Source organism: Fukomys damarensis, unplaced genomic scaffold (assembly GCF_012274545.1).
Source record: "Fukomys damarensis isolate Sample0158 unplaced genomic scaffold, DMR_v1.0_HiC HiC_scaffold_35, whole genome shotgun sequence".
Taxonomy (NCBI): Eukaryota; Metazoa; Chordata; class Mammalia; order Rodentia; family Bathyergidae; genus Fukomys; species Fukomys damarensis.
The window spans coordinates 27229895-27250844 of record NW_022900947.1 but is presented as its reverse complement, the minus strand read 5'-3'; the positions used below and the strand labels follow the sequence as shown (position 1 = coordinate 27250844).

General features: G+C 33.3%; 1 protein-coding gene across 5 annotated transcripts in view; it reads left to right on the top strand.

The window, feature by feature from the left end:
• Positions 1-20950, top strand: part of Arap2 (ArfGAP with RhoGAP domain, ankyrin repeat and PH domain 2) — a 179444-nt gene that overhangs the window by 133560 nt on the left and 24934 nt on the right. For all 5 annotated transcript variants that reach the window (XM_010613702.3, XM_010613703.2, XM_010613701.3 and 2 more), the window contains one exon: positions 12470-12597. In XM_010613702.3, coding sequence (XP_010612004.1) covers positions 12470-12597 — 128 coding nt within the window. The remainder of the gene's footprint in view (positions 1-12469; positions 12598-20950) is intronic.

Here is a 20950-nt window from a genome sequence, read left to right as displayed (position 1 = left end):
AGCCTGGAGTGAAGTGTTTCAAGTCCTAAAAGAAAACAACCTTCAGACTAGACTAATGCATTCTGCAAAACTGTCTTTCAAAATTGATGGAGAAATAAGACATTTTCATGACTAAGAACATCTAGAAACTTCATGAATACCAAAGAAGCCCTCCAAACAGTTTTTTAAAATATCCTAGAAAAAGACAATGAAGGTCACAACTTCAGGAGTCCCAACAGAGCAAATCCAACTGGCAAGAACTTAAAAGAGAGAGGGTGAAAAATAAAAAAGAACCAACAACAAGAAAATAACATAACAATGATAAGTCAATACATATCAGTTATAGCCATCTATGTCAGTGGCCTCAATTCACTAATCAAAAGAAGTAGACTGGCAGAATGGGTTAAAGCAAAATCCAAGAATATGCTGTACACGAGAAACAGACCTAATTGAAAAAGAAACTCATAGACTGAACATAAAAGGATGGAAAATAGTTCTCCATGCAACAGGAACCCGGAAAAAACCAGGGGTAGCTATTTTTGCAGACAAAGTGAATTCAAACCAAAGCTAATTAAGAGAGACAAAGATTGTCCTGTTTTATCTTTCTTGTGGTAATTTTCTTTTTCTGGTATTTCCACAAAATATCTGTAAATCTACACATTGAAAAATCATTGAAATTTACACCTCCACTTAACCAGTTATCTTTTGTTTCAGTCTTAGTGGGCTGGAGTAGGATACCCAAAGCAAGGATATCATTCAATGTTGTTAATCTCTGAGAAAAAAAAAAAAAATCAAGTTTGAGCCAATTTAGGTCAGTCATCTGTAAGTAAAATCTTTGTGTAAGGCCATGAAGAATCCACACAGTAAAAACTGTACGTGATTGTATCCACAAATTGGGAAGGAAAATTGGGTCTTGTAACGATACTGCCTATGTTCCAGTGCGCCATCTTGACGGTGTGTGAGTCAGCCCCTCTGTGGGAAACGCATCAGGCCTGTAAGGTCTAGACAGAACGCCTTGCACAAAAACTAGAAAGCTGAAGCTGAAGAAGAAAAAAAAAGGTGGTAGACTGAAATGGTATTTTCAGACATTAGCTTGAAACATTCTCTGTAGTGAAATGTCAGGAAACTTTTGTGTTACTCTTTATCCCCTCCATCGCTCTCACACAGTAGGAGCTATAAACAAATCCCTGTCCCCATCTCATGTTGTTGGCCTAATATACAGTTCTCTGTTATACTACCCAAAGGAGAACAATACCTTTCTACCGGGAAATTAGGTCTCTATGCAAGTAAAAGAATAAAATTTTAGAGTAACACCGCAAGTAAAACTATAATTGAATATTTTCTATTAGTAGTTAATATTTTTGGCCAAGAGTAGAAATAACCTTTTTCAAATACTATATTTTCCTATCCTGTATAATTTTAATGAGTGCTACAGTTTGATTTATATTCACATCGTCAAAGGAAAATATTCTTCATGGTTGGTTCTCCATTTGTTTGGATTTGGAATCGTCCTTTTAGAGAAAATTCAGTCTTTTTTTTAAAAACTTCCTTTCTTAAGATTTTCCCCCTGTAGTTTTGTTTTGTTTTGGGACCAGGGTTTTGAACTTGGTTCCTTGCACTTGCAAGGTAGGCGGCAGAACCACTGAGCTAAATCCCGTGTAGTTGTATGTTGAAGAATGGATACAGCTTATTAATACATTGTATAGTATGCACTTTGTGGGTAAGTTGGGTGTTTAGTCCGTTATGTCTCTGTCCTTGGCGTATGTCTCCCAAATCAATCACAATGAACACCTACTCCACAATTACTGCAGCATTCATCATATACATTATCCCTTAACATTGGATTCTTAAAGGAAAATAACAAATCAAATGTGACTTCTCTCATATTTTGTTAGCAGAAAAATTTGGTATAGCCTAGAAACAGTTGTTCTTCAAAACAGAAAAGGAATAATGTTGCAGATTTTGTTGCCACCCTTAAGATTTTTTTATTGTAGTTTAGGGGCCAGGTAGAAATCAACAGTTTCAAAACAAGGTAGTTGGATACAACCATATTTTCTCTTAATAGGTAATGTGATAACTTATTAAAACATAAATTTGGGATCTGGAGTGTAACAGTGGAGTATAACTTGCTTATCATGTACATGGCACTGGTTTCAATCAGCAGGAACAACAACAAAAACTAGAATACATAAAATTGCCCTACAACATCCTTTGCAAACTGTCCCATCCTCTAATATATGTTACCTAATTGCTGCAAATTTGACTCTCTCTATGTCCCCATCCATGTGTCTCTATGCCTGTTTATTTACCGTATTTGTGTATATATGTATATATGTGAATTTCCTTAATTCTCTGATAATTTTTGTGAATTTAGAGGATGAATTATAAGCATATGCTTCTCTTTGATGTAATGCTTTCACCACTTTCTAAACCAAGTTTTATTATGTAATAAGTATTTGCTGTAGTTTAGGAGTTTTACTTTCTTCAATTCTCTTTTATCTGAACCATTTGAAATGTAGACATAAATAGGAATAGATTTTATCAGTTATACATCCTAAAATGTACCAATAAACTTAATGAATAAAAACTAGGAGTAGATTTTAGAATCATTGAACATTTAATTTCTGCTCATTCATTTCAGGTAATTAGATAGGATACTTTACATTTATAGAAGTATATGAGAGTGAAAGTTTTGCCTCTACTTGAAAATCAATTCTTTTTTCAAAAGCAGCATTGTATTTCTCAGAAACATTTTGTGCCATTGCCATTATTGAAATGAGGAGTTAATTATGTGAAAAGAAAGATCATAGTCTTTAAATTTCATTTCTACTTTATGGATTAAAAGCTGAGACATTGAGATAAGAATAGTGAAACTATAAGTTGCTATTTAAACTTTTTCATAGCTACTCTACTTAAACCATCTTTTATTATTGTTATCTTTTATATTAAGTTTCAACATCTCTGTAACAAGCTAACTATAAATTTAGCCTTCTTATTGCTCTAGAATAAGTGATTTTATATTGCCAAAGTCTTACTTTAGTCACTAAAGTTTTTTAAAATTACCCGAAGAGAATTTCATCTGTGACAGTCAAATCTTGGTCTAAATGAGAAGAAATACTTTAAACATATAAATTCTAACTCAAATGCAGGTCACTGTGTGTTTGTAAATTGAGATTGCTTTATATGGTGTTTTTGAGTTACATTTCCTTTAGAGTAGAATAGTTAAAAGTGCAGCTGCTTCTGAAAAATTCAGACCTGGAACGCTAAGCGTTTTACTGTCAGTAGACATAAGCAAACAAAAGAAAATTTCAGAAAAAAAAAATGAGTCCATAAATCATAGTCTAGCTGAAATTACCCACATTTCACTTCCCATCAAATCTTTTTAAATCCAAAGATGTGTAAAAAGTTGAAGACAAGACTTAGCCCACTTCAAGTGGAAATACTTTCTTTAAAATTTAGGATAGTCCTTGATATTCACTATAGACTATGAATGTCCTGACTTTTTGTGATAGTATAATTTTGTAGTGAAAAAACCAGTTCGCAAATTTTATTAGCTTTTTTGTTTCATGCGGAAATCTATATAGAAAATTTAAAGGATTGGTAAGCGTTATATTTACCCATAGGAAAGAGAAAACTTCACATATGAAGCCTACTTAAGATTAGAAACACAGTATACAATAAATGACTATTTTAAGGCAAAATGTTTACAGAGTTTTCAAGCACAGAAAAATAATTCAACTGACATCTCTTTTTCACACTGAATCTTTCTGCGCCCGGGATTGAGCTCAGTGGTTCCGCCACATGCCTCGCAAGGTCCTGAGTTCAATACCCGGTACCAAAAAAAAAGAATGTATCTTTCTTTGTTTAGTGTTTCTTGTCACAATATAGAAGAGAGAATTCTATGATATCACTTTTTTAAATTTGTAAAATAGCCATTGTGAACCATAATTTTCACATTTATAAATAAAACAATATTACCTCTATTTGCTATATTGGAAAAGTATGAGAATCATCTGAGGTAAAATACACAAACATTTTGAAAGCTTCAATCTAATGTATTGTATTTGTAGTTATAAAGAATATGCAAAAAACTACTAATCTAATATATCTGAAATATATCACTTTTATTATACTAAATTTATTTCAGAGTTTACTGTAATACAGTCTAATAATGCAAACAATAGAAAATTCATTTTTTTATTCTACACAGCTACACTATTAATAAAATGACAGAGAATCTCTCACTTTTTTTAAGTTAGTCCTGTCTCAGTAGTAACTATGTAATTTAACGACTTACAGGTAGTCTATTTAAGAATTTCATTCAACCTCTAAGTTCCTTTAACCATTTGCTCTTCCATGTAAGAAACAAAAAATAAAATTGATGGGGAATATGAAGCAAGGGAAGCCTATCCTAAGAAATATTATTTTCTTGAAGTTTTACTGCGAAAATAAGGAAACCCATCATTGTATTCTAAAAATAAATTTTCTCATATTAATTTTTAGAAATAAATAGTTTGCTTTTAAGCAGCTGTTATGTCTAGTTTGGTTTTTGCTCTGTTTAGAACTAAATTTAACTAAAATGCATTTTCACTGAATCCTACACAATAAATGAAATATATCAATAATTCTTTCTTGAAATTATAAAAAATATATATTTCCTATGTTTTCATTATCAAGAAGACAAAACTTTTATGAACTTTTAACTTTGGATGAACTTTTAAAATGTTAGCCTCCAAATGTTGGCAAATGACTTGGCCTTATCATGTTTTCAAGGGGTTTTCAGATAATGTGTGTATCTGCAGAAATAGTCACTTCCAGTAGGGAAGAAAAGTGACCTGTACAGACCATGAAGTAGTAAGTGTGCTTGTTGTGTATGCCTTTGTCACTGGTCAGATCACACACACAGATGAAACGTTTATAGTTTCTGTGCACCAGATGTTGGGCTGAATGCTGTGTGTGTCTCTCTCCCTCCCTCCCTTTCTCTCCTGTCCTGTCCTGTCCTGTCCTCTCCTCTCCTCTCCTCTCTCTCCCTCTTTCTTTCTCTCTCCCCTTCCTCTCCACCTTTTCGCCTCTCCCCGCTCTCTCTCCCTACTTATAAATACCATTTCATTTACTTCTCTTACTAATCTCAGGAGTCGTTCGCTAGTCCTTACTAGATAATTTAGAAATGGAAAACTGACATGGAGACATTATGTAACTCCTCAACCTGAGGTGAGTGCAGAGGAGTAGTCATTAGATAAATATTTCATGAAATTATAAAAAAATGTATATTTTTATGTATTCATTATCAAGAAGACAAAACTTATATGTACTTTTAACTTTGGATGAGCTTTTAAAATGTTAGCCTCCAAATACTGGCAAATGACTTGGGCTTGTCATGTTTCATGAAATCAAGGATAAGCCAGTATTATATTTTATTTTTTTAAAGATGAACATACTTTGTTTTATTAAGTTCATCAGTACATTTTAGGTACACATTAAGATGACATACATCATTGGGAATTTGTACCTTTACATGCTACATCTTGGTTCTTATTTTTTCCCCATTCCCCTGCCCTCGCTTCAACCCCTCCACCTCTTCCTATATACAAAGATTTTGTTTCTGGTTTTTTTTTCCTTTTCTCATATTTTTTTCCTTTCTCTTCTTTCCTTTCCCCTACCCTTCCCACTTCCCATTCCCCTTCTCCTTTGTACCTTTTCTTTCTATTTCACATTATCTATTATACATTTTGATTCTCATTTACACTTTCAGTTTCTCACATCAGAGAAACTATTCAGTATTTATATATGTGTGCCATTTTTGTTTTACTTAAAAGTATGGCCTCAGTATGCACCCATTTCGCTACAAATGTCTCAAGTTTCTCATTCTTTATACCTGAGCAGTACTCCATTTTATTTTTTTTAAAAAAAATCTTTATCCAGTCACCAGTTGATGGGAGATTGGGTTATTTCCAAATTACAGCTGTTATAAACTGTGCAGCTATAAACATGGGTTCACATATGTTGCTGTGGTATGTTTAATTGTTTTGCAAAGATACTCAGCAGGGAAATAGCTAGGTCAAATGGGACCTCTAATCCTATTTCTTTGAGATATCTCCATATTGATTTCCACAGTGGTTACACCAGTCTACACTCCCACCAACAGTGGATAAGGATTCTTTTTCCCCAACAACCCCACCAGCATTTGTTATTCGTTGATTTCTGGATATCAGCCATTCTTTTTGGATTGAAGTGGAATCTCAGGGTTGTTTTCATTTGCATCTCTTTAATTTTCAGTGATTTTGAACATTTTTTTTTCCTATGTTCATTTGCTGTTTCTACTTCTTTCAGAAATGTCTGTTTATTTCAGATGCCCATTTTTGGGATGAGTCTTTTAATTTGGGAGATCTGATTTTTTTAAGTTCTTTGTCTATTTTGGATAGTAGATTTATGAGGAACAGCTGGTAAAATTTTTTCCCACTTAGTGGGTTGTCTCTTCACTTACTTGGTGGTTTCTCTTGCTGTGCAGAAGCCTTTTTAATAAGATGAGATCCTAGTTGTTGATCCTTTGTGGTAGTTCATATGCAACTGAGGTTTTGTTCATGAAATTATTTCCTACACCAATGTCTTCAAGAGTTCTACCTAACCTCTCTTCCACCTGGTTTAGTGTTTCTGTTTTCATATTTAGATCTTTGATCCATTTTTATTTTTAGTTTAGTGCATGGTGAGAGATATAGGTCTAGTTTTAATCTTTGACAGGTTGAAACACAGTTTTTCCAGCACCATTTATTAAAGAGGCTATCTTTCCTCCAATGAAGGTGTTCGGCTCCTTTGTCAAAGATGAAGTGGCTGATTATGTCTGGAGTTGTTTCTACATCTTCTAATCTGCTCCACTGGTCCTTAGGTCTGTTTCTTTGCTAGTACTATGTTGTTTTTATCACAGTAGCTTCATAGTATAGAAATTGGGAAAATACCAAATTTAGGTATTTGGAATATTTAGGGCATATTTCATGATATTATGGAATTGTTCATTATTTTTAGTTTGCTGATGCTGTTGTGGTTGCATATAAAGTTTGAAAGTTATTCTTTAATTGATAAATACAATATTTCCCTATCTGCTAATGACACTGTAAAATGCCCTGAAATATTTCCCTTCATACTCTATTTATCTGCAAATGTTTACTTGTTTAATTCCCAGAGCTTACTTACACATGAGTATATAAAGACATGCATATCTTTATGTGCTAGCATTGTTTGAGATGAGTAGTTAACTTCATTTCTTAAAAAGATGAAGGTAGTTACTGCTGATAGCATGTGATATAAATGAGGAGGTAAAAGTGGTGGAAAATACAAATGTAAATAATACACTTTTATCTGCTAATAACAGCTTCATTTGTCTTTATGCATTTATTTTGCTGAAGATTTTAATACTTCATTTGTCTCTGCTTTCATTGTTTTCTTGGAAGATAAATGCTTGCTTTATTTTAGTTGTCTGCTACAGTGAGTATTAAAAAAGGGTATGTTCATCCAATATCAACAAAATGGAAAATGTAAATAAAAACTTACACCTACAAAAAAAATCGGGTCTTGATGGCTTCACTCCTGAATTCTACAAGACATTCAGAGAAGAAGTGTTGCTACTACTGTTTAAACTCTTCAGTGAAATGGAAAGGGAAGCAGTACTGTCAAATTCATTCCTGGAAACAAGCATCACCTTGATTCCAAAAGCAGAGAAAGACACAGCTGAAAAAGAAAACTATAGGCCAATCTCACAAATGGACATAGATGCAAAAATCCTCAATAAAATACTGGCAAACAAAATGCAAAAGATTATCAGAAAGATCATATGCCCTGAGCAAGTGGGATTCATTCCAGGGATGCAGGGATGGTTCGATGTATGCAAATCAATAAATTAATACAATATATTAGAGCCAGGGACAAAAAACATATAATCATCTCAATAGATGTAAGAAAAGCATTCAACAAAAACCCAACACACATTCATGATAAAAAACTTAGGAAATTTTGAATGCATGGGTCTCTACCTCAACCTAATAAAAGCCATCTATGAAAAATGAATAGCCAATATTGTACTAAATGGTCAAAAACTGAAATCCTTCACAGTAAAATCAGGGCCATGACATGGATGTCCACTATCACCACTCCTGTTCAATATAGTTTAATTATATTTCCACAATTAGACAATTGAAAGAAGTAAAAAGAATAAAGATAGGAAACTCAGAAGTGAAACTTTCATTTGCAAATGTTATGATACTCTACATAGAAGACTACAAGATCTTCACCAAACGTCTTCTAGACTTAATAACCAAGTTCAATAAAGTAGCCGAATACAAGGCCAACACACAAAAATCAGTAGTTTTCCTGTATATGAACAACAGACTCACTGAGAGACCAACTGGAGAAACAACTGCTTTAACAATAGCATCCAAAAAAAAAATGAAATACCTAGGAATCAGCCTAACAAAAGAAATCAAAGACCTCTGCTCTGAAAACTACAGCACTCTGAAAAAAGAGATTGAAGAGAATATCAGAAAATGGATAAAGAAGATGTGTTTTTTCTATAAAATGGAATATTACTCAGCCATACAGAATGAGAAATTAGAGTCATTCATAGGAAAATGGATGCATATTGAGGTTATACTCAAGTGAAATAAGTCACACGTGTAAATACTGAATAGTTTCTCTGGCATGAAAAACTATAATTATAAATAACATCCTAATGGTATAATTGACAGTGTGTAATAGGAGGAAAAGGGCTAAAGGTGTAGGGGAAGAGGGAAGGGTAGAGGAAAGGAAACAAGGGAAAAGAAAAAAACATGAGAAAATGAGAAAATGGAAAAAAAAATTTTTGTAACTAGGGAAGCGGGGGAAGGGGTATGGGGAAAAAATGAGAACCAAGACCTGTCATGTAAAGGTACAAGATCCCAATAATGAATGTAACTGTATTGTACACCTAAAATGTACCAATAAACTCAATGAGAAAAAAAAAAAGATATCCCTTGCTCCTGCATAGGAAAAATCAATATAGTGAAAATGGCTGTATTTCCAAAACTGCTATACAGATTCAATGTAATCCCAATTGAAATTGCAGTAGCATGCTTTACAGAACTTGAGAAAACAATCCAAAATTTATTTGGAACAAGAAAAAGCCTAGAATAGCAAAAGCAATTCTAGTTAACAAAGACAAGGTAGGGGATATCACAATCCCCAACTTGAAACTATGCTAAACCAGTATTTGTGATTCTTATAAACTTAATCTATAAATTATCAAACTTTCATATTAGGGACTACTGGTTATGAGTCACTTTTTTCATAAGAGGATGAGGTTATCAAATATTTTGGAAAATATTTTTCCAGGGCAGAAAAGTTTCATGGTCTTAGTTACTTGATATGCCTGTTCTACTTAAATACAACATTCAGTCATTCTGTTCTGAGAAATAGAGAGAGAGATAGATAGATAGATAGATAGATAGATAGATAGATAGATAGATAGATAGATTGATGTATCTTTTTTTTTTTTTTTTGTCTGCTCTGCTGGACGTTAAACCCAACATGCTAGGCAAGCACTAAGCTACAACTCCAGCTCTTATACATGAGATGTTAAGAAGTCTTCTAGTTGATCACAAAATCATATTTCAATATATCTACAAGTATCAATCTATTTTCTTAGGTGTAGTGTTAATTTAAAGACCTGTAACAGCCTGAATAGTGTGGCACCTTGAAATTTCTTCTACCAGATTAGTCTATGGCTCTTAATTTTAGGCCACCACAAAGTCTCAGGACATAGGCAAAATATAGACAATTTTTTGCAGGAGTATAATGCACATGTTCTTTAGTCCCATTGCCAATGAAGTCTTTGTTCCCAACAGAAACCTCCTGAGCCTGGCCTGTACTGTCTACATTCTGATCAGCATTTTTATCTTTTGAACTCAGAACAGAATCATACATCAAGCTCTGCTTAGAGCATTTCAGAGCTTCACTAGCTGGCATCTCTAAACTTTTCCAAATTCTTCCGCAAAACCAGCTCCAACAGCTTCTAAACCACATAGTCAGAATCGGTCATTAGTGACCACACTTCTGGTACCAATTTTCTATATTAGCTAGATTTCCAGTTGCTGGGATACCCAACAGCTACAACTTAAAGGAACAAACATTTAACTTGGTTCATGAGTTCAGGGGATTTGGTCTTTGATTGGTTGGCTGGAGGGCAGAAAATTCAAGGTTCAGGAGAGTTGGCAAAGTTGCACACCAGAATGAGGCTGGGAAACAGACTGGGGAAACAGTCTCACAGAGGAAGGGACGAGGGACCAGATATCAACTCCAGGATCCTGCCTTCATGTCCTACTTAGATACACTTGTATGTGTGCTTTGCCAATTCTATGGGGGCTAATCAATTTGACAATCTGTATTAACCATTACCTGCTTTTTCTTTCACCTATGAATGATTTATCTAGACACTAGACATATAGTTACTTCTTATTGATAAAATTGAAAGGTTTATTAATTTGAATAGTAATTTGAATGATATAGGCATTTTTCCAGCTAAAACAATATATATATATATATATATATCTCACAACTTGGTTATAACTTCAAAATGTTTACCTATTTTTAGAGCAACACTAAATGAATCCCCTTTTCCATGTCCCTGTTCTCAAATAAAATCGTTAAGTACATTCAGTATTTTCTAAATTGCTTACTGTTCTTCTAATCTACCTATGAAATACCCTTTAAATACTTCTGTGTTTGATAGAACATTAAGAGAATGTGTTACCATATTTTTCAATGCGGAGAACTGCATTGTCTCTGTGTTGTATTATGGTTTCTTAGTTCTTAGATCCTCCTGGAGATTTATATTGAGGTCTATGGAGAGAGAGTCAAAAGTTGCAAGTTTGGTGAGCCCGTTTACTGGGGGAAAAAAAACAATATAATTTAAGTAAGCATTTTATGAAGGACAAATATATATTCCATTTGTATATCATAAAAACTGTTGAAGTCTGTTATTTACCTTTGTGCTCTTGTTTGTAGTCAAGATCAGTGACATAGATTGACTCTGGGGATTTTTATTTCCACTTACTCCATTCTCATATTTATTTATAAAAATCTATTCCTATTTTTAAATTTTTGTTTTCTGATGCTAATTATAGTAAAGATTTCCTCCCAAATAAACCAAATCTTTATACTGGAAATAATTTGGAAAATCTTTTAGTTTTTTTGTAAATTCAGACACTATGCATAGGAATTTAAAATTGTATCACCTCAATAACAGGAAATTGCTAACGTTCTGCTACCACTGTTTTTCTATAGTTCTGTACTACCACTTTGATGGTCATTATCCAATGTAAGGGGCATATCAACCTGCAAAATAATGTAGTTTTCTTTGCTTCTGTTTTACAGGAAAAGCACTAGATGATACCACAATGGCTATGTAAAGATTTTTTGGCTTTAGATTATTTTTCCCTTCCATTTTTCTTCAGTTCTTAAGTAGGCAATTCAGTATCTGGATTTTGATAAAATTTTTAAACTGAAAATATACTAATAATTTACATATCATAAAATAAATAAAATTTTCTCATCAAAAAGTGTTTTTAAGCTGGGCATGGTGGCGTGTGCCTGTAACCCCAGCACTCGGGAGACTGAAGCAGAAAGATCGCTGCGTGTTCGAGACCAGCCTGGGCTACATAGTGAGTTCCAGGTCAGTCTCAACTACATAGTGAGACCCTGTCTCAAAAAACAAACAAACGAAAAACTGTGTTTTTAATGGAATTAGTTTAAATGATTTCCAAGTGTGGCATGCTGGCCATATTGCACATGAAACCTCAACGCTGATAAATGTTATCAGTGTCCTGTATTACTGTAGTAACTTTACTTTTGCTTCTCCTATTTGTAGGAATTTTTCTAATCTCATGAGAATTCCTAGATTTCGCCTGTTAGAATTCCTAGACTCTTGATTTAAAGTTTCTGAGATGTTTCTTTTTATCCTTGTATATTTTCATTATTTACACTAGTATTCATCAAAAGAAATATAATGTAAGCTGCATATGTATTTTAAATTACATCGTAGCCAAATTTTTTAAAGGATAAATGAGTGAAATTAACTTTACTATTTCATTAGTATGGTCTTACTTAATCACACATACCTAAGTATCATTTCAACATGTAATCAACATTTAAAATGTTGGTATTTTACTTTTTTTCTTTTAATGAAGTCTTCAGTTTCTGTTATGCGTTTTACATTGCAGCACACCTCAGTTCACACTAAACACATTTGTATGTGCACCAGCCCATGGCTAATTGGAAAGCACTGGCAGGCCTGCAGGTGATAAGAGCAATACTCCTGACAAATAGAGCTCCCAGAAATTCACACTGAGCTGCTGTGTGGTAGAAAATTATTTGTATTAACAAAACTGAAAGCCTACAAATGTTTTGTGTTGTTTTCCAAATACATGAAAACATAACCAACTTACAAAATTAATCTTACACTTTTCAGAAAAAGGTATCAAGGAAGGAGTCTTGAAAATCAAAGAAGAGCCATCTAAAATACTGTCTGGAAATAAATTTCAAGACCGATATTTTGTTCTACGAGATGGATGCCTTTTTCTTTACAAGGACTCAAAGGTAATTGTAGAAGTAGAATTTGAACATGTGCACATTATTATTTGTATAGTGTGGTCATTTATGTTTTTGTTTTATACTGCTCTCGGCCATGACTTCAAGACACCACCTGTAGTAAAGAAAGTGCAATAGTAACCTTCTGATTTTTTTTTTTCAACCTCTGGTATATGACATTAGTACCCTCAGGAATACAGTAGAAAATTTTCTCTAGCCTTTCAAAGCACCTTAAGTTTTTAGGACACAGAATGACTTAGGTCCTGAAGAAGTGTTTAATATGTGTTATATAAAATAGCTTAGAAATCGGCATCTTATTGAATAATATTGAGAATGTGTCATAACCTAAGGCAAGATGCTTATACTACTAATGGAAATTAAAGAAAAGTGGCATAAAAAGGCAAAATCCAGAGGGGATAATGAATTTTAATATCTTTTGTATGCATTTGAACAAAATGACTTATTTAATGTTATATTTACAATTTATATCATTGTTCTCTGGGTTTTTTTTGTTGTTGTTTTGTTTTGTTTTCTTTTCTTTTCTTTTTTTGAGACAGGGTCTCACTATGTAGTTGAGACTGACCTGGAACTCACTATGTAGCCCAGGCTGGTCTCAAACTCACAGTGATCCTCCTGCCTCAGCTGCCTGAGTGCTGGGATTACAGGCATGCGCCACCACTTCCAGCTGAAAAGAATTTTAATAAGGCATTGTGGAGTAGAGAGAAAAACTAGAGATCTAAACATGTAGAGTTAGTTAAATGACATACAGATGAGAATGCTGAATTTAGCATCAGAAAATCTCATCTCTGCTATAGCTGGTTGTGTAAATAAGTAATTTAGCCTCTTAATCTCAATTTCTGGATGTGTAATATGTTGCTAGTATGAGCCTTGCAGTCTGGTTTATTTGGATGCTTAAGAATATATGTAAAATTATATTTTAAACTGTGAAACATTTTATAAATATATATATGGTAATAATAACATGCTCATTAAAGACACCACAAGAATATGAATAGCTAGGTTAAGACTGAAAAGAATATTATAATGCATATATCTGTAAAAGGACTCATGTCCAGTATATAAACTGCTCTTCCAAATCAGTAACAAGAAAGTTAACCCAATAAATAGTTGGGCAAAGAGTTGAAAAGATACTACATGAAGAAAGATATGGAAATGTCCAAGAAGCTGTTGAAACAAAAGTGGTCAAATTTATTAATCATTAGGGAATTTAAGTTAAAACTTTCGACCCATGTCTGACTAAAATAATGAGTGACAACCCCTGAATTCACAAGAATGTGGGTTAATGAGTAATATCATAAATTGCTGGTGCAAAAGTGAAATCAGACAATTACTGTGTAGAATTGTTATGAGTTTTTTTTCTCATTGAGTTTATTGTTACTTTTTAGATATACAGTACAGTTACATTCATCATTGGGCTGCTGTACCTTTACATAACTGGTCTTGGTTCTCATTTTTTCCCCTTAACCCCTGCCCTCCCTTTACTCCCTGTTCCCTTCCCTATTTACAAAAAGTTTATTTCCATTTTTTCAATTTTGCATATTTTTTTTTCTTTTCCCTTTTTTCCTTTCCCCTACCCTTCCCACTTCCCCTACACCTTTAGCCTTTTTCTTCCTATTACACGTTATCAATTATACCATTAGGATCTTATTTACAATTACAGTTTTTTTGCACCAGAGAAACTATTTGGTATTTACACGTGTGACTTATTTATTTCACTTAAAAGTATGACCTCAATATGCAAAATGTTCCACATCACTGGTCATTCAAGCGATGCAGATGAAAACAACACAGATTCCACCTCTCCCGACAAAGAATGGCTGCTATCAAGAAGTCAACCAATGACAAATATTGGCGGGGATATGGGGAGAAAGGAGCCCTTCTCCATTGTCGGTGGGAGTGCAGACTGGTGCAACCGCTATGGAAATCAATACGGAGATACCTCAAAGAGCTGGGACTAGAGGTTCCATTTGACCCAGCCATCCCTCTGCTGGGTATCTTTCCAAAAGAATGAAAAGAATCATATGACAGCATGTATCACAGTGATACATGCTCACCTATGTTTATAGTGGCATGGTTTGTAACAGCTAAATCTTGGAGACAGCCCATTTGCCCATCAGTTGGAGACTGGATAAAGAAGGTGTGTTTTTTCTATAAAATGGAATACTACTCAGCCATAAAGAATGAGAAATTAGAGTCATTCATAGGAAAAAGGAGTTTTTTTTTTTTTTTTAATTATTCAAACCTTTGCCCTGTATACCAGAAGTTCTACTCTGGAATGTCCACAAAAGAATCTGTACAAAAGTGTTCAATGGCAGCTTTATTCTTAACAGCCTAAGCCTGGAAATATTCCAGATGCCCTGGGAAGGAGAATGACCTACTTATACAATGCGATTACTACTCATCAGTAAAAATGAATTGACATTCACACCCAACAGTGATGAACCAGGAACCTCAACACAGAATAGTAACCATATGCAAAACCATTCTGTGGTGACAGAAGTCAGATCTTTGCTTAGGTTGGGAAGAATGTTGGGGAAAGTCAGTAGGGCACCTTACAGATAGAAACATTCTCTATCCTGGTTTGGGCAATGGCCATGTAGGTTCATACAGTGACATCTCTGATTCTTTGAGATTAAAGCAGTATTGAGACAACAACTTTAAATGTAGAATGGCAGTCAGCAGGACCTGGAGAGTTTTTTATACTGAGCTGTAAAATTCACTTGTGTAAACATTACTTGCATATTTTAAATGAATAACATCCCACTCTTGTGTTGTGGTGATGAATAAAGACAGACCAAATAAGAACATTTGTTAATATGTTATGAAAAATGAACTCTTAGGCAGCTTTCCAGATCTGCAGCCCCAGTTTCTTTATGAATTTTGTTGAGCCCTCTACATTCTGTAACTCCTTTCCCTGTTATACCTACCAGCAGGAAGCCTCAGTGTGGGCATAAATAAATATTAGTAGCATTTCATGTTTGCTTTCTTCAAGCCCAATGAATTATTCAGCTAGGAGGCTTACAAAACAGTCCTCTAAATCCTGCATCGCTTATCTCTCTATTCTGAAAGTTATATACTGTACCTGAATTTCCACCTTGTGGTTCCTAGAAACTCAGAAAGGGTATAAAAACAATGACTAGTCAGTGGTAGCAGTAACAACAGTACAGTCCAGAGCCCTGCCTACCGTTTGATGGCTAATCTACGTGAAGCAGAGTTCTGTGCATTTCACTCGAACTATGGCTTATTCTTTTTTGGACTGTCTTCTTATCCTTATAATAACAGCATTTCACTGTTCCTACTTTGCACATGAAGAAATTGAGCCTCAAAAACATCACTTAACTTGTACAGAGACCACGTCACATGGAAGCGATGGAGTCAGCATTCATTCCTAGGTGTCATATTTGAAGGACTAAAAAATTTTTCCAAGAAAAATTAGTAAATTTTCATTATTTTAGCTTAGTTGAGTTTTTATTTTATTTTATTTTTTGCTAACAATACTTAAAAATGATAGTTTTTTTTTAAGACTACCAAATATTTTCAAATGTGTTTATACATACAGATGACGTGTTTATACTGTTTTCACTCACGCTGATGGAAACTTTAATATTGGTCATGTAGATGGAGTAGTGACTCTTGCATATGGATTGTTTCTGTAAGATGAACAATTTCATATCCCTTCGTAGAACAGGTATTACTAATTTGTATAGTTTTTAAAGAGTCACCCTGTTCTAAGATAATTTATATAAAGCAATAGGCAGTGATAGTCTTGAGAGCCTACCTAAAAGACAGTGCTCTTTAAGGACACAGAATATATTTCACTTTTAAATCACAGTGACCACTGGTTATGGAAAAATAGTCTAATTATTAGATGTTTGAAAGTTTTGTTCCTTAATCTGTCAGCATAAATTAATAACATGTTAATGTGCACATTAAGGAAATCAGATAAGAGGTTTTTCTTTTAAAACTCAAAGAGCTGTTTATTTTCAAGACTTGAATTTGTTTTTCTGAATTTTTTTTCTGTTACAGGTCTGTCTCTCTCAATACAAATAGTGAATGAAGTCATTGCCTATATTACCTTTTCAAATGATTTGATAGTAAATAAATAGTAAAATCCCCCAACTTAATTGAATAATGATTTTGGCTCCAGTTTTGGCAGTTGCTATTAATATGTGTGCCTCTCTCTCTCTCTCTCTCTCTCTCTCTCTCTCTGTGTGTGTGTAAAAATTACAAATTGAGAAGCATATTTAAAGTAACTGTGTGTTAATTAGAGATAATTTATGAATTTTTATTAACAAATTCGAGTAATATCCAGGAGAAGATATATTTTGTTTTGAAAGTTTTCCCTCACAGAAAATGTTAATTAAAGTGTTTTCAGACTTGATTTACATAAAAGGTGAGAGGTTTCAAAGAATATTATCATTACACTGTGAATGGTGTGAAAAAAGCAAATGAGTAAGAAGAAGAGTGTTAAAAGTTGCATACACTAATAAACTCTTTTTAGCAACAGGAATAATTTTAAGTCATTTACTTGACTTAGTGAATACTTTACTATGAAATATAGTAACTGAAGCAACACATTATATACTTTTTAACAGTTTAGTGTATTGAACTTTTTGGAAAAATTATCCAGAAATTACATGTACTAGAAGAAAGTTATAATATGCCAACAGTAAATTACCTTGCCGAATGAAATTTTCTTTTATAGAATCTTCCCTTAGGATTTGCACAGTTCTCTTTATGCATGTACAGTTTACAGACCGAAACACAAAACACTCTTTACACAATGTGTTGAGTAATTCTCTGCTGATACTAATTAAGTTCCCTTGAGTAGAATATGGTACAAGTAAGCTTGCATGCCAGAAGTGTCTTGGAGAATTTGTTGTATTACTTTAGACTCTTTATCTATTACCAAAAGGTCTTCAAAATGTAGACAGTTCTGAACATGTCAATGTCCCAGAGAAACAATGACTGTATAGTTTCTGAGCAGTGTGTCTCATGTTCAAGTATGCAGGTGCTATCCTCCCCAACATGGCTGGAATTGCTGCCTCTCTTTCTACCAGGCTGCCACAGTTAATGCTGTGTCCAAGGAAATAACTGTGAACTACTGGGGAGGATTCTCACCTCAGCTGTAATCCAATTAACATCTGAAAGAGATGGCCAGGAATCTCCTCTACTGTATACCTTCCTAGTAGGCAACTCTCCTTGATGTATTATATGGATACTTACCATACAAAGCTACCTCACCATTCTATAATAGTTCAAATTGTTAAAATGTTCTTCCTTAAAATTCAGTGTGTTACAAAGCTGTGCATTGTGGGATACCCTGTTATCCCAGCACTCTGGGGAGGCTGAGGCATAAGAATTGCAAGTTCAAGCTCAACCTAGGCAATTTAGTAAGTTAGTGAGACCCTGTCTCATTTAATAATAATAATATAAAGCAAAACAGCCAGGGATTTGGCTCAGTAGTTCCGCAGCCTGCCTTGCAAGCACAAGGACCTGAGTTCAATTCCCAGTACCAAAACAAACAAACAAAAAAAATTCAACATAATATAAAGCAAAACAAACAAAATAATCATCTGGCATATAGCTTGATGTAAAGATTTAGTCCCTACTACCAAATACAAAAAAATTACTAAGTTAGCAAAACACAAATCAATATACATAATTTAATCCCCAACTAGTCTTTAAAAAGAAAATGTTTAAACTATTTGAAAATGTCTTTAGAAAAGTGCAGAATTATTTGAAGGAAGCTACAAAATTTCACTAATAGAAATAAAGTTGGTGTTAACATTACTAATATTAATTTATCGCTATACAATAATTCTCAAATTCCCAAAGGGAGTTATTTTTTAGATGTTTGCAAAACTAACAGTTCACCCTACAGGACAAATTGATGAGAATACTTGAAAACCTTTTAGGGAATTAAAAAAAAATAGTTGTGAAATATTTTCCTAACCAAGTGCTAATGCATGCAATAAAGCTAAAATAGTTTAAATAATATAATTCTAACATAAAAGTGAACATAGGGGAATGGCACCATAAAGTCAGGTAAAAGAATTCTGTATATGTACTTTTTTTATAAATAGGCCATTAAGGATACATATGGAGGATTTACTCCTAAGTGAAATAAATAAGTCACGTGTGTAAATACCGGATAGTTTCTCTGGTGTGAACAAACTATAGTAGTACATAAGCTCCTAATGAGATAACTGACATTGTGAAATGGGAAGAAAAGGGCTAAAGGTGTAGGGAAAGTGGGAAGGGTAGGGGAAAACTAATAAGGGAAAGAAAAAATATAGGAGAAAATGAAAAAATGGAAATAAAATGTTTGTAAATGGGGAGGGGGAGGAGGAGGTGAAAGGAGCACAGGGACAAGGGGAAAAAATGAGAACCAAGACCTGTCATGTAAAGGTTCAAGATCTCAATAATGAATGTAACTGTACTGTATACCTAATATGTACCAATAAACTCAATAAAGAAAAAAAATAATAACTAGGCCATTAAAAATGCTTGTTTAATTTTGGAAAGTTTTTTCTTTAAACTGAGGTAGAATTCTCATTTATACTGATATAAAAAAAATCCCAAATTGATAAAAGAATTTATATTTTTAAAATAACTTTTAAAGTTACAGGATCATGGAATTGAGTCAGAACTATGTCAGAACATTGCAAACTTTAACAAATTAAAGTCCAAAAGAAAAAAATATCAATATATAACTTCACGAAAATATTGAAAGTCATCATTGTGGTAGCACATGCCTCTAATCTCAGCACTTGTGAGGCTGAGGCAAGAGGATTGTACTGAGTTCAAGGCCAAACTGGGGTACATAGTCAGTTCAAGGCCAATCTAAACTACAAAACAAGACTCTCAAAAAACAAAAAGAAAAATAATGAAAGTTAATAAGCAAAAGTAAAGCAAGTGGTGATTTCAATAGAATATTCTGTTTAAAACATCACATAATTTATATTTAATATATAAATAATGTAAAGAAATAGGAACAAAAGTAAATTTGTGATTAAATCAAAATTGCAAATGGCTGGCAAATACATAAATAAAAATTCAATTGTAATTATTAATCAGCATAGCAAACATCTCAATCATGCATCTAACCTATGACTAAAAGTTCCTATTTCTGGGAATCTACCCATAGGCATAAAAAAATAAGTCATGCGTATTACATATGCATATATAGTTGATGACAAACTAAGGGAAAATTCACCATATGAATTCCAAGAATTTCAATTGTTGGAACAGCGGCTATAGATCATGAAAGTGTTACATTTTATCATATTCGTATTTACTTCTCCTGTGTATATTTTCTCTAATATTCTCCCAGCTTCTTTTCTCCATGGAAACCATGTTTAATTTTATAAAAATAGTATCTTTCACTTTTTAAATTTGATTACTGTTATAAATAACTTAACAGTAACATTTAACCTATATAGAACTTAGTATTTAGTTGAGACTACATGTTTACTACATAGGCTTTTGTTCTTTGTCCTGGGACCCTGGCAAACATCTGTATTGCAATTACTATAAGGTTAGGTGTTCACAATTTACAATAATAATAGATAATAAGGATGATGACAGATAATAACATATAATAGATATTTCCTGTGAGCTTACTTTATGCCAGTTACTGTAATAAACCCTTTATAGACACTATTTTGTTTCATCTTTACAGCCCTTTACAATAGCACCTTTTTGCACATTGTAATCTTTACAGTTACCCAATTTAGACTGTCAGTATTTTTATTGCCCCTATTTATGAACAAGATAATGAAACCAGAGAGATATAATGTGAAATTACAAACTACTTTAAAAAATGTCAGATTTATACCAAGATCTCCTTGACTTCAAACCTGTTACTCTTGCCTTCCAGTTTGAAGCACAGGATTTCCTTGAGAATTTTCAAGATACTGGGAATGTTGTGTTGTGTTACAATCATTTCTATAGTTATGTGTAAAATATTGTGGATTATCAAATGATAAATAATGAGATATTTGCAGTCAGTATTAAACTGTAAATTAGAGTGTAATGATTCGAGTTTTGCCTTTCAGACAACTTTAATGTATTTTAATAAATTATTTATAATAATCATTCATTTGAATATTTAAGATAGTTCAGTATGTGCCTATAGAGGTTTACAGTTTGTCTTCCATGATACTAAAATCCAAAATCCATAGAAAAATCATATTTCATTTCTTGAATATATCTAGAGCTTTGCCAGGGATGTGGCTCAGTGGTTCTGCTGCTTGCTTCACAAGCACAAGGGTCTGAGTACAATCCCCGGTACAAAAAATAAATAAATAAATAAATAAATAAATAAATAAATAAATAA